The sequence below is a fragment of the Microcaecilia unicolor genome, chromosome 9, assembly GCF_901765095.1.
Source record: "Microcaecilia unicolor chromosome 9, aMicUni1.1, whole genome shotgun sequence".
Lineage (NCBI taxonomy): Eukaryota > Metazoa > Chordata > Amphibia > Gymnophiona > Siphonopidae > Microcaecilia > Microcaecilia unicolor.
The window spans coordinates 192,195,968-192,210,278 of NC_044039.1; the positions used below are offsets into that span (position 1 = coordinate 192,195,968).

A 14,311-nucleotide genomic window follows, 5' to 3' on the forward strand; every position below is an offset into this window, starting at 1 on the left:
ATCTTATCGTCCATACCAGAACAGTCCGGACAAGTGGGATGTAGCAAAGCATTTCTCAATAAGGTGGGAGTAGAAAGTAAGACCCAAACAGTTGGGGAGTGCAACAAACGAAAGTGGCGATACAGCAGCCAATATGTCAAAGTCCAAAACAGACTTGAGCAGGATTTCTGAGCCTCTCTAAGGAAATATTAACCCCTTAGGAAGAAAGGTTGAAACAGTCAGGTAGACAAGCTGGAATTCATGCAAAAATTAGGAGCAAACAATCATCCATGCAATAATGATCTGATCCAGCTACAGAACATGATCCTTGACTGAAAAACCAAAAATATAAAAGAAAGGAAGGAAAGCAGGGCCAGAGTTGCCAGCTAGGAAAGGATTAAATATAGACACTGATACCTGTTGGTAGCAGTGTAACACGGATAGGAGTGGAAGGATGGGAAAGAATCCCTCTATGATACTGGAGGGGGGGGATGCTAGATAATAGCTTAATGGAAAATAGCTATAAAATAATGTATCGCTGGTACTACACCCCCTCCCACCTTGCTCGAAATTTTAAAGCCAGCTCTGGAACTTGCTGGAGACATTGTGGACAACAGGGGACTATATCATATATGGTGCTCTTGCCCACAGGTACAGGCCTTTTAGACCTGTCTACTGCAGACTTTACAACAAATGCTTCAAGTGGCTTACCTGGTCAGGGCAGAATATTGTTTGTTTCATTTCAAGCCGGTAGGCATTAAGGAGGAGTTACATAAATTGGCTACCAGTTTTTTCACGGCAGTAAGTTGGTTCTTGTGGCAGCCTGGAAGAAACTGTTTCTGCCCTCAGTTGCCCAGGTTCTGCAGAAGATGGACTATATCTATCATAGTAACATAGTAGATGACGGCAGAAAAAGACCTGCACGGTCCATCCTGTCTGCCCAACAAGACAACTCATGTGTGCTACTTTTTGTGTATACCCTTACTTTGATTTGTACCTATGCTCTTCAGGGCACAGACCGTATAAGTCTGCCCAGCACTATCCCCGCCTCCCAACCACCAGCCCCACCTCCCAACCACCGGCTCTGGCACAGACCGTATAAGTCTGCCCAGCAGTATCCCCGCCTCCCACCATCTATCAGATTAATAAACTGCTTTGTGAACCAACCAGTTGCTATCCTTTCACAGGACATGGAACATTTATCAGATATGATGTTCACAGGGAGTATCCAGCCCACCATAATGATCTTAGCATAGCTATTCATTTGACACTTTGCTGGAGGGTGTCAGGGAGGAAGGGTTTGTGAAGTGCATGTGCTCCGTTACGAGGGGGTGAGGGGCTTGGGTGTGATAAAAAAAATTTGATTTCATATTGTTGTTGGGTTATCTTTTTCGTTTTGTATTTCTGCCATGTTTTACAATAAAGTTTTGTGGGGAGAAAAAAAAAAGAAACTAGAAGGGGGTATTTTAAGCTGGGCAAGCCAAGGAACCTAAGCGGCACTAAACAATGAGGATTCCTTTACTCCCCAGTTCAGTGATTCAGTAGGAGCGGATACAATAGTAGAGAAGGCAATGCCGCAGAAGATTCTCATTAAAGGAGACTCTAGTAGTTATAAGGAAAGGGTGGAAGGACATAGTAGCAGCACCATTTACAGGATTCCCAAAAGAGGCTGAAAGCCCAAAAACTATGAACTAAGTACAAGAATTTCTGATAGACTTAAAAAGTTCCATAGGTTACTTTGTAAGTCTAAGTGCTTTGAAAATATGTCTAATAACCTGCTCCATGAAGACAAATGTCCAAATGACAGAAAGGGAGCGTGGCAAAGGAAATGGAGCACAAAGAATATACAAGCAACATCCTGCAATATGGATGAAAGGAAGCCAGATGCCAATCCATCCCTATACAGAAGGAGCAACTCTGCAGGCAATGTGTAGCTAGAACAGAAACTGAAATAGGAAGTTAGACATGTCAGCCAGAAAAGGGAACCTTGTTCACCAACCAGGACAGAAAGGAGTCCAGAATAGAATGCAAAAGAACAAGTTATCCAAGATCAAGATACTAACAATCCTCCTGATAGTGGAGACCTTAGAGCTGAGGAAACAAACAAAAAAAAAAAAAAAAAACAGCTGACACAACCAGAGTGAAAGAATCGTAGCCATGGATGTTGCAGCCACAAACATTTGGTTCACCCAGCTGTACCACACTGTTGGATGGAGCAGCTGAGTGAAATAGCTGGGCAAGGCAACCATGCAAGACCACCATGCACCAGAGCCGGTTGGCGTAGCCATGCAGTACAACTGCTGTGTTGGCTACATACCAGGGCTAGCTAGTGTGACCATACACTAGATCTTGCGGTGTGATTGAGTAGCAGAATTAGCTGGAGTGACTGAGAGCCAGAGTTAGATGGTATAGCAGAATATACTACTACTTAGCATTTCTATAGCACTGCCAGGGTTACGCAGCGCTGTACAAGTTGGTTGGTGCCGTTGTGCACCATCGGTGACAGTGCAACAGTTGGCCGAAGCAGTTGTCTGGTGCGATGTGCCTTACTAAGCTGAGATGCAGCTGCCCAATGCAATTAAAAAAGTGCAAAAGTATAACAGAAAAGCTTAAAGACAATACACCACACAGTTGCTGGTGCCGCTTAGATACAGTGGTGGATGGAGCTGGTATGCAATAGCTTTGCCTGGCGTCAGTGTGCAATACCAGAGAGCACAGCTGTTGTGAAAAACCAGCATAGCTAACCTTTAGCACTGCAACACAGAGCTAGCTGCTGCTTTAGCCATGCAAGACTGACAAGTCAGGGTATATCACATTATACATCCAGGTAGGCAACAGAATTAAGTAAAATATATCCCATTCGAAATACAGCTGAGTGCCACAGCTGTCAACACAGCTGTATTTTGTAGCAACAAAGTTAGCAATTTGCTATGGCATAAAAAAAAAAAGCCAGAATATACAAGCATATAGTTAGCAGAGTTCCTCAAGGTGCTCCACTGATGGATTGCTTATCCAAAATCAGAACTAGAGGGCAGATCCCTTCTGTCCAGTTATGTTTTTCATATTTTTTTGTTGTTGCGGCTGAAGTTCTCTGAGATAGGAGAAACTGCTTAGCCCAACTGCTAGTATAAAAGGCAGTCACAGCGCCAATTATTAAGTGTTAGCACACAGCCGATTCCCCATAACTGGCACAGGACTCGAGAAAAAAATGCTGCAGACATATAACCTACAGATAGTTGCAGTTTACCAAGAATACTACACCCTGTGAAAATAAGGATGATTTCATGGGTAATAGTAGAATAGCTAAACTGCTGTTGTAAAATTACAAAAGACAGTGTAAACCTAAGATTTCATAATATGGCTCTATCAGAACCGTTAGCTTGACAAGTCAGCAGCAGGAGCATAGAGCAATGCAGCGTGGTCTGAGTGAGAAGCTCCTGCCCAGTGAACAACTTTTATAATAAATTCAGCCGAGAAGAAAACAGAACTCACTAGAATCCGGTTAAACCCAGAAAAAGAAGTGAGAGAACTCACCGGCAGCCAAAATAAAACTGCTTACTGCATCTCATATAAAAGGAAGGCTGATGCACACATAACTTTGGTTCTTTCAACTTGCTGAGGGAAATAGTGGGGGGGGGGGGGGGGGGACAGCACCACTGCATGTTGCCCAAGCTCCAACAGAACTAGTGGAAATCCTCGTTATGAAGAAAAGGAGTATAATCCTTTCAAAAGAAATCCCCTGCACTACTAACCAGCAGAAAAAAAATATATGGGTCGGGAGCTGGCTAAGAAGAACTGACCCAGGAGATGCACAGTTCATCCACCATCTGCCTGGAGATACCAAATACAGAGTATTCTATGGCTGTACAATTCTCTTTAGGGGTGAAGCACATGGAACTACTTTATTTCTCAGTCTCCATCCACTGGTCAATGGTCACAACACCCACTTGTCTGGACTGGTATGAATAACAAGGAAGCTACATTTTTTAGAACTACTTAAAAGGAAACATTGGAGCTGCCCAAATAAAAAAAGTGGTAGCATGAGCGCCAGAAGCTAGGGAATTGGCTTTGGTTCTGTTGAGCACCAGCCTTCGGAACATAATGCAGACCTGGTGCACTAACATCTGAAGCAAAACAAGCAAAATCGGTACAGTACAAGAGACACACTCAGAACCTACTTGTGTTGCACTTCAAGTATACACTTCATGTTAAATATTTACTCTGCAGACATGAAAAATTATATTTAAAATAGGAGATCTTACGGATCCTGTTTTTAATTGCCACCTTAAGATTTATAGCAAGTGCTGCAGCTTTAACTGAAAACATGGCATCAGTAAATCAAAGAGCGTAAAGGAGACTATTAATCAACTTACCTTCTTTGGTAGGTAGCATGCTCGAGGACATCATCTCTCCACTGTCAACAGCATATACAAGATTTGTACTTTCTGCAATATTCTCTCGCCGGATTCTTTTCATGGGTGGTATCAATTCTTCATTTATACTCTAACAATAAGAGAAGTTAATACACATCTTATTCTAGAATCACTAATACCTGCCTTTAACATTGACAATAATTTGAAATAAGATAGCATTTTGTATGTGTAAATCTCTTTATTAACACAAAATGTACATTCATAGCACTTCAACCAATACAACAAATTATTGTCAATTCTTTGTCAGATTGTCTAAATTCTTTTCTCTTTTCTCCCAAATAATACCCCCCTTCCCCCCCACCCTCCTTTCTTTATGGTTCAAATTATTTATTAATGAGCATTGCTGTAAGACAGGCATCTACATGCTTCAATTGTAATAATAAACACATACTACAACTCAACATGTCAACTGCTAATTGTTCCATCAACAGGTCACCTGTCCTTTCCCGTTACCCTCCCTCGACCCTCCCCCCCTCCCCCTACTCTTCCCCCCCCCCCCCCCCCTTCTCCCTTAATCCCCTCCCTCAATGTCCTTGTAGTCCATCAGTTCGGGTGATTTTATAGGTTCAATAAGTGACTTCTGGCTGCGGGAGTCATGGTGTTCCAAAAAGGTGACCACACCAGTTGCAATTCTTCTCCTGCGCTCGTGTCCATGTCTTTTATTCCAATACGTTCCAAACGTAACAACCTCATCATTTGTATCCGCCACTGCGACAATGTGGGGTATTTATATGTCAACCATTCCTGCAAGATAACTTGCCGCGCCACAATTACTACTTTGTTGATAAAAATTTTGTATCCTTTGGGGATCGGATGTCCCAACTTTGGTTGTCCAAAGAGTAATGCCGGTTCACATTTCCATCTGTTCTTCCATAATTTGGAAATGTATTGCACCAAGGTTTTCCAAAACTTGCGTATGCCTTCACACGACCAAAACATGTGGCCTAGTGTTGCCCCACCAAATCCACATTTCAAACATGCTCCCCAAGGGGAGAGTCCCATATGAAAGGCCCGTCTTGGTGGAATATAGAGTCGAAGCACAAATTTATATTGCTGCTCCCAATGTGCTGGCCAGGCCGATCTACTTCTAATAGACAGAATGTATGATTTGATGGTTTCCAATGATATGGTGAAAGTTAAGTCTTGTTGCCAGGAATTTACTAGTTTCCCATAATCTAGTTCCGGCATTGTGTCCCTTATGTGTCTGTGATGAAAGGAAAGAGGCACTTTGTTCTGAGCCTCCAACGAAAAGGCTGTTGACAGTTCCTCCTGAACGTCTTCTGCCAAGTCTTCCCACGGCAAGGATGATACATAGTGGTGTAGTTGTCCATAATAAAATGCATCCTTGTCCGGCAGGGCAAATTCTGCCTGTAAGTCTGAAAATGGTTTCATTCGGCCCTCCTCTGTAACTACCTGTAATAAATATTTTATTCCTTTCCTATCCCATCTGCGAAAGACTGAGTACATTTGCCCTGGGGGAAATGCTACATTACCACAGATCGGTAAGTATGGGGTGGTTTTTGTGGAGAATTTGTGCATTCTGCATATCCACCTCCACGCTGCCCTGGCTACATGTATTATCTGAGTTGGTTTTAACAACTTGGGTATTCTTGCCCCAGTGACATGCAGGTAGTTACTGAAGTGTACCCCTAATGTCAATCTCTGCTCTAGCTCTGTATTAGAGTATTCCTGTGTTTGTCTAAACCAATCGTTAACATGTCTCATGCCACAAGCCACATTTAGGAACCTAAGGCTAAGGAGCCCCAACCCCCCATATTCTACTGGGATCTGTAGTGTTTCTATGGGAAGACGTGCTCTTCTCCCCCTCCACAGAAAACGTTGAAGCATGGCGTTTAATTGCCTTTCATCTGCCCTTTTCAAATACAATGGTAAAGTTTGAAGTACATATAACCATTGGGGTATTACCATCATATTATACAATGCAATTCTTCCCCCCAATGAGAGAGGTAAGGGGGCCCATGCCCGCAGTCTCCCCTCTGTTCCCTTAAGTAGCCGACGGACATTATACTCATACAGATTTGTGAGATCAGAGGGAATATACACCCCTAAATATTTGAGCTCTCTTTTTGCCAATTGCAATGGTAGTCTGTGTTCCGTGAGTGTTCGGGTTTTAGGCCCTAAGGCGAGGACTTGCGATTTGCCTATATTTAGTTTAAAACCTGATAGCTGACCATATTGGACTATGTTGTCTAATAATTTATCCAAGGAGTGATCTGGGTTAGTCAATGTTAACAATAAGTCATCGGCATACGCCAAGACTTTTACTGCCTGGCCTGCTATTTTAACTCCCTCTATTCCTTTAGTATGTTTTAGTGTCCTGAGCAGAGGCTCCAATGCAATTACAAATAAAAGGGGGGATAAAGGACAACCCTGTCTCATACCTTTCCAAATGGCAAATGCTGCCTCACTCATCCCATTCACTATCACCCTTGCCTCTGGGTTACAATATAGGGTTTCTACTGCTTTTATGAACCATCCCTGTATTCCCATATGACCCAGTGTTTGGAATAACCAATCCCAGCGCACCTGGTCAAAAGCTTTTTCGGCGTCCAAGCTGATCACCATGGCCGAGTCTCTAGTCTCCAAACACGACGCCATTGCCACTAATAGTTTCCTTACATTATGGGTTGCTTGTCTGCGTCTGACGAACCCTACTTGCTCAGGACCTATAAGGACGGGAAGCCATCGAGCCAGTCTTTCTGCCAGCACTTTCGCAAGTATTTTCACGTCTAAATTGAGCAGGGATATGGGCCTATACGAGCTCACCTCTTCAGGTGGTTTTCCAGGCTTTGGTAGTAATGTAATATGTGCAGTATTCATAAATTTGGGGAAGGTTCCCTCCTTCATAGAACTCCAACAAGGATATCAACGCACCCGGGGGCAGCATTTTATAATATTCCCCCGTGAAACCATCTGGCCCTGGGGCAGAGTGTTGTTTTAGGGATTTCACAACTGTCTGGATCTCTATCAAAGTGAGAGGGCTGTTCAATGATTCTAGGCCTGCCGGGGGGATTTCATCCAACCCCGCCTTGGCTAGGTATTCTGAAAGTTGATTACCCAGCGGCCCATGTTCAACAGAGTAAAGACTTGAGAAATAATCGGTGAATAGCTTCCCTATCTCTTTCCTGCCTGTTGTTATGTTGCCATTATTATCTTTTAGAGCTGCCACCGTTCTAGGACCACCCCAGTTTTTTATAACCCGCGTCAGTAAACGCCCTGAGCGGTTACCAAATCTTTGCAACTTATATTTATAATAAAGTGAAGATTTATTTTCTTGGTCATGCAAAAGCGTATTAAGCGCTATCTGGGCAGCCTTCAGTGTGTCTAGGGAGTCTTGAGTGGGGCGTTGTATGTATGCGCGTTTGGCCTTCTTCATCCTCTCTTCGAGCAGTAAAATACCTTTGTTATGATTCTGCCGGTTTGGCTGAGGGGGAGGGGGGACGTCTCTTCTGATTGGCTACCAGGGGTTGTGCTGACGTCAGGGGATAGTACTTTAGCCTGCAGCTGAAGAGTTTCTCTGCTTTTGCGTTACTTATCTGGTGGTAACAGGAAAGCCTGATAGGTTTCTCTCAGAACGTGCTCTAGGTTCTGACAGGGATCTGTGTTGATTTAGAGTATTCTTTTCCTTCCCTCTGGGTTAGCTGCTGCTGTGTGTGTGTGTGTGTGTGCGTAGCTCTGTAATCAGGGTCAGCTGCTCGTTGGTTTAGTGGGGGCTGGGCATTGCTCAGCCTCCGGGGCTCTGGGCTGAGTGAGAGCGTTCTCCTTTGTTTGTTTGTTTTAAGGATTTCGCTTCCCAGTGTCCTGGCCTGCTGGCTCAGTGAGTTTAACCCTTTGTGTACTGTGTGTATTGTATTCCTGCCTCTGCCAGTGTGTTTGTTTGGATGGGCCCCACTCCCTCTGGGAGGGGAAGCATTCTCTCTGATTGTTTGTTGATTTATGGCACTCTCTCTCTGCTGGCTCTACAAGCTTAACCCTTTATGTTCTGTGTGCCTCTGTCTACAGTGGGTTTGAGGCAAAGGCTTTCTGCCTTCTTTTGTGTTTGGTTCCTCTGGCTTCTGCCTGGGGCTCCTACCCTGGTGGGGGGGGGGGGGGGGGTTGCTGTGTGAGTTCCCCTGTCCTGCGCTAGTCCCCTGCGTGGGCGTGGCCCGCTCTGGTCCTTTGTTTCCCCCTCTGCCCTATTGCTGGTGTTCAGCGCGTGTCTGGCATCTTGGGGCCCTCTGGGTTCTTTCACCCCTCCCTGTGTGTGATTGGGTTCCAGTTCAGCCATGAGGCTCGCACGAGTGGCTCTGTCTGCGTGGGTTCCGGTTCGGCCGCGAGGCCCGCCTGTATGCCTATTTCCCTTCTTCCTGAGGGACTGGGGGGAGGGGTAGCTTAGGGGGTATTGTGTAGCTGGGGTGTGCGGTGGTGGGTCGGTCTCCCCTTGGCCTGGGTCGGCGCCCTGCTGGCCTCGGCCAGGGCCCAAGGGCTCACGACCAACCCAACGGATTACAGAACGCAAAAGCCATGAGCTCGACCGATCCATCCCCCATGCAGCTGCTCCAGCAATTGCATGCTCAGCTACAACAGGTATCGGGAGTCGTGAACGCACTGTCTCAACGGGTAGACACGCTGACTGTCACGGGGGCTGCGGAGGTCCCGCCAGCAGCTACTCCGCCTAGTTCCCACGCATGTGGCCGAGGGATTCGGGTGGCTACGCCCCCGAGGTACGAGGGCGACAGTAAGACCTGCCGGGGGTTCCTCAATCAATGCCAAATTGTCTTCGAGTTGCAGGCCCGGGATTTTCCTTCGGATCGGGCGAAGGTGGCTTATATTATCTCTCTACTGGCAGGCCCCGCTCTGGCCTGGGCCTCGCCCTTATGGGAGAAGAAGGATCCCCTCCTGGATAATTTGGCAGAGTTTTTGAAACAATTTCGGCTCATCTTTGAGGAACCCGGGAAGCCCTCCTCGGCGGCGACTCAGCTGTTGAACCTACATCAGGGGTGACTCTCTCTGGGTGAGTACGCCATCCAGTTTCGGACTTTGGCCGCAGAGCTAGGTTGGGATAACCCAAGCCTGACTGCAGTATTTTGGCATGGTGTCTCGGCCAACATTAAGGACGAACTCACAGGCCGGGAGCTGCCCTCAGATCTGAATGACCTCATCCGTCTCTGTACCCAGGTGGACATCCGGTTCAGGGAGCGGGCCTGTGAACGTCGCGCTGGTCAGCAGGTTGCAGGGGCTAACTCGAGGAGCTCGCACAAGAGCCCTGCTTCCCCGTCGCTGGGTGTGCCCGATGGGTCTGAACCTATGCAGATTGACCGGGCGGCCCAGGAGAGACAGCGGAGACGCTCTAAGGGGCTGTGCCTGCATTGTGGAGTGAAGGGGCACTTTGTCCGTGAGTGCCCGAAGAGAAAGAAGTCGGGAAACCAGCAGCCCTGATACCGGCTAGGGAGACCGGGTCAGGGCCAAAGTCCTTCTCCCCTTGGATGCAGGTTTTGGTGCCAGTTCTACTGGCGATTAAGGATACCCCTTGTTTTGAGGCGCTAGTTGACTCGGGGGCGGGAGGCAACTTTATCAGCGCGGACCTGGTGCGGGTTCATCAAATTCCTACGATGGAGTTACCTCAGCCCATCACCGTCTCAGCGGCTTGGGGACTGGTTCGGGGAGTTCTCCGCTCCAGAACCGTGCCTATGACCATACGGGTAGGAGTCTTACACAAAGAAGTTATCTCCTTCTACGTCCTTCCGTCGGCCACTGAGGCCATAATCCTGGGATTACCCTGGCTTCGCCTGCATAACCCTTGCATTGATTGGGCCCGGGGTGAATTGACGGCGTGGGGCCCGGGCTGCCAGAAGGTCTGTTTGGATAAGGTCTCGCCAGCCCCAGTGACGCTTCCTTTGGATCGAGCCAATGTTATGTTACCGGGGCCCTACAGATCCTTTGGAGATGTTTTTTCCCAACAGCAAGCAGAGATTCTGCCTCCTCATCGCTCCTATGACTGTGCCATAGAGCTACTACCTGGCACTAAACCTCCCCGTGGCCGCGTATACCCCCTATCCCGGCCAGAGACGGAAGCCATGTCCCAGTATATTCGAGAGAACCTAGCTCGAGGCTTCATCCGGCCCTCTAAATCACCCGCGGGGGCTGGATTCTTCTTCGTGGAGAAGAAGGATGGGGGGTTGCGCCCCTGTATTGACTACAGGGGACTCAATGCCATCACGCGGAAGGACAAATACCCCCTTCCCTTGATTTCTGAGATGTTTGACCGCCTCCAGGGGGTCCAGATCTTCTCCAAGCTCGATCTCAGGGGGGCCTACAACCTTGTGCGGATCAAGGAGGGGGATGAGTGGAAGACGGCGTTTAACACCCGCGACGGGCATTACGAATATCTGGTAATGCCCTTTGGACTTGCTAATGCTCCAGCCGTCTTCCAAGCCTTCATGAATGACATCTTCAGGGATCTCCTGTATAAGTTTGTGATGGTCTACTTGGACGATATTTTGATTTTTTCAAGGGCTGAGGAAGAGCACCAGGAGCACCTGAAGACCGTATTGCAGCGGTTGAGGGAGAACCACCTCTATGTGAAATTGGAAAAAATGTGAATTCCATCGCTCCGAACTGCTCTTCCTGGGGTACATCATTTCTAACCACGGGCTGCGTATGGACCCCAGTAAGCTGACAGCCATCCTGCACTGGCAGCAACCTACGGGGCGTAAGGCTCTACAGCGCTTCTTAGGTTTTGCCAACTACTATAGGCAGTTTATTTGGAATTACTCGTCCCTGACTGCCCCTCTTACTGCCTTGACTAAGAAGAACGCTGACGCTCGCAACTGGTCGCCTGAGGCGTGTCAGGCCTTTGAGAATCTGAAACAGGCATTTGTTGGAGCTCCAGTGTTGCGCCATCCCAACCCGACAAATAAATTTTTCGTGGAAGTGGATGCATCATCGGTTGGCGTAGGAGCAGTGCTGTCCCAGGCCCACCCCAGTGGGAAACTTCTCCCATGTGCATTCTTCTCTAAAAAGTATACCCCTGCCGAGAAGAATTATGCCATCGGGGATCAGGAGCTATTAGCCATTAAATTGGCCCTGGAAGAATGGCGTCATCTGCTGAAAGGGGCGCAGGAGCCCTTCACGGTGTTCACGGACCATAAAAACCTGACTTATTTACGAGAAGGCTGAATCCTCGCCAGGCCCGGTGGGCACTATTCTTCTCCCGCTTTGATTTCATTCTGACCTATCGTCCAGCGGAGAAGAACATCAAGGCAGATGCCCTCTCCAGGTCCATGGAGGCTGACCTGGAGGAAGAACCCCTGCAGTATGTAATTAAACCTGATGTCATTGTGCTCGCGATGACGCTAGCAGTACCTGCAGGTATGACCTTGGTGCCACCCGGCTGAGAGAAAAGACACTCCAATGGGGGCATGCCTCTCGAATGGCAGGACATCCCGGGATCCTGGGAACCAAGCGGTTCATCTCCCAGCAGTATTGGTGGCCTTCACTTGATCGGGATGTACAGGAGTTTGTGGCTGCGTGTCCTGAGTGCGTCCAGCATAAGGCTGACCGTCGGAGACCCCAGGGGTTGCTGATGCCTTTACCGGTACCTGAGAGACCGTGGACCCACATTGCCATGGACTTTGTTACGGATCTGCCTAACTCTGAAGGGCACACAGTTGTCTTGGTAGTGGTGGACCGGTTTTCTAAAATGGCCCACTTCATACCCATGCCTACCCTTCCTTCGGCGGTGAAGCTGGCACAGTATTTCATCAGCTCTATTTTTCGTCTCCATGGTCTGCCAGAATCTATTACCTCTGATCGAGGAGTACAGTTTGTCTCAAAGTTCTGGAGAGCCCTGAATCGGGCCCTTGAAGTAAAGCTGAACTTTTCGTCGGGATATCACCCACAATCCAATGGCCAAACAGAACGAGTGAACCAATGCTTGAAGCAGTTCCTACGGATGTATGTCAATGAGCACCACAACAACTGGAGTCAGCTGCTGCCTTGGGCAGAATTCGCTCATAACAACCGAGTGAGCTCGGCCATGGGCGCGTCGCCCTTTTACATCGTATATGGACGACACCCGCGGATACCAGCCCCCTTGAAAACCAACTTGGATGTCCCGGCAGCGGTTGATGCGGTGACCTCGCTCCAAGCAATTTGGTCATCAGTTCAGAAAGCGCTGCGAGTGACCTCCACTCGTATGAAACGCCAAGCGGATCGGTCTCGCAGAGTGGAACCGCACTTCCAGCCTGGCGACTTGGTGTCACGCAATCTCGGAGTCATCTTCGATTCCACCCTCTCCTTCTCTGCCCATATCCAACAGACAGCTAAGACCTGTCGCTTCTTCCTCTATAATATTAGCAAAATTCGCCCTTTCCTCTCTGAACAGACCACCCGCACCCTCGTCCACTCGCTCGTTACCTCTCGTCTTGACTATTGCAACCTTCTCCTCGCTGGCCTCCCGCTTAGCCACCTATCCCCCCTTCAATCTGTCCAAAATTCCGCTGCACGTCTTATCTACCGCGTGAACCAATACTCTCATATCACCCCCCTCCTCAAGTCGCTTCACTGGCTCCCAATCCACTACCGTATACAGTTCAAGCTTCTTCTATTGACCTTCAAGTGCACTCAATCTGCTGCCCCCCATTACCTCTCTACCCTCCTCTCCCCGTATGTTCCCACCCGTAACCTCCGCTCTCAGGACAAATCACTCCTATCTGTACCCTTCTCCACCACCGCTAACTCCAGACTCCGCCCCTTCTGCCTCACAGCACCTTATGCCTGGAACAGACTTCCTGAGCCCATACGCCATGCGCCCTCCCTGCCCATCTTCAAGTCCTTACTCAAGGCCCATCTCTTCTCCCTTGCTTTTGGCGCCTAACCACCTTCCCCATTCCTGTTACCTACACTGACTACGTAGTCTGTTACCGTTAGATTGTAAGCTCTCTTGAGCAGGGACTGTCCCTCCCCGTGTTTAAACTTGTACAGCGCTGCGTAACCCTGGCAGCGCTATAGAAATGCTAAGTAGTAGTAGTAGTAGTAGTGTGGTTGTCCACGCGTAATCTTCGTCTGAAGATTCCCTCCTCCCGCTTTGCACCTCGATTTGTGGGCCCGTATCCCATTGTGAGGCAAGTGAATCGGGTCTGTTATCAGCTAAAGTTACCACCTACATTACGGGTACATAACACCTTTCATGTGTCCTTGCTGAAGCCTGTGATTCTGAGAAAAGGGGCTTTGCCCGCGTTGCCTGCTAGTCCAGCCATCTCAGCCTCCCAGGGGGAATACGAAGTCCGGGATGTCTTGGATGCAAGGCGCTTCCGGGGACATCTCCAGTATCTCATTGCGTGGAAGGGATATGGACCGGCAGACAATTCCTGGGAGGACGCTACTCATGTCCACGCGCCAATCCTAGTCAGACGGTTCCATCGCCTTTTCCCTCACAAACCTAAACCTCGTGGACGGGGTAGGGGGGGGGCCCTTGAAGGGGGGGTGATGTTATGATTCTGCCAGTTTGGCTGAGGGGGAGGGGGGACGTCTCTTCTGATTGGCTGCCAAGGGTTGTGCTGACGTCAGGGGATAGTACTTTAGCCTGCAGCTGAAGAGTTTCTCTGCTTTTGCGTTACTTATCTGGTGGTAACAGGAAAGCCTGATAGGTTTCTCTCAGAACGTGCTCTAGGTTCTGACAGGGATCTGTGTTGATTTAGAGTATTCTTTTCCTTCCCTCTGGGTTAGCTGCTGCTGTGTGTGTGTGTGTGTGTGTGTGCGTAGCTCTGTAATCAGGGTCAGCTGCTCGTTGGTTTAGTGGGGGCTGGGCATTGCTCAGCCTCCGGGGCTCTGGGCTGAGTGAGAGCGTTCTCCTTTGTTTGTTTGTTTTAAGGATTTCGCTTCCCAGTGTCCTGGCC

General features: G+C 48.4%; 1 protein-coding gene across 1 annotated transcript in view; it reads right to left on the reverse strand.

Annotated features, from left to right (window-relative positions):
• ZNF839 (zinc finger protein 839) overlaps positions 1 to 14,311 on the reverse strand; it is a 56,075-nt gene that overhangs the window by 11,327 nt on the left and 30,437 nt on the right. The window contains exon 7 of the mRNA XM_030214540.1: positions 4,353 to 4,482. Coding sequence (XP_030070400.1) covers positions 4,353 to 4,482 — 130 coding nt within the window. The remainder of the gene's footprint in view (positions 1 to 4,352; positions 4,483 to 14,311) is intronic.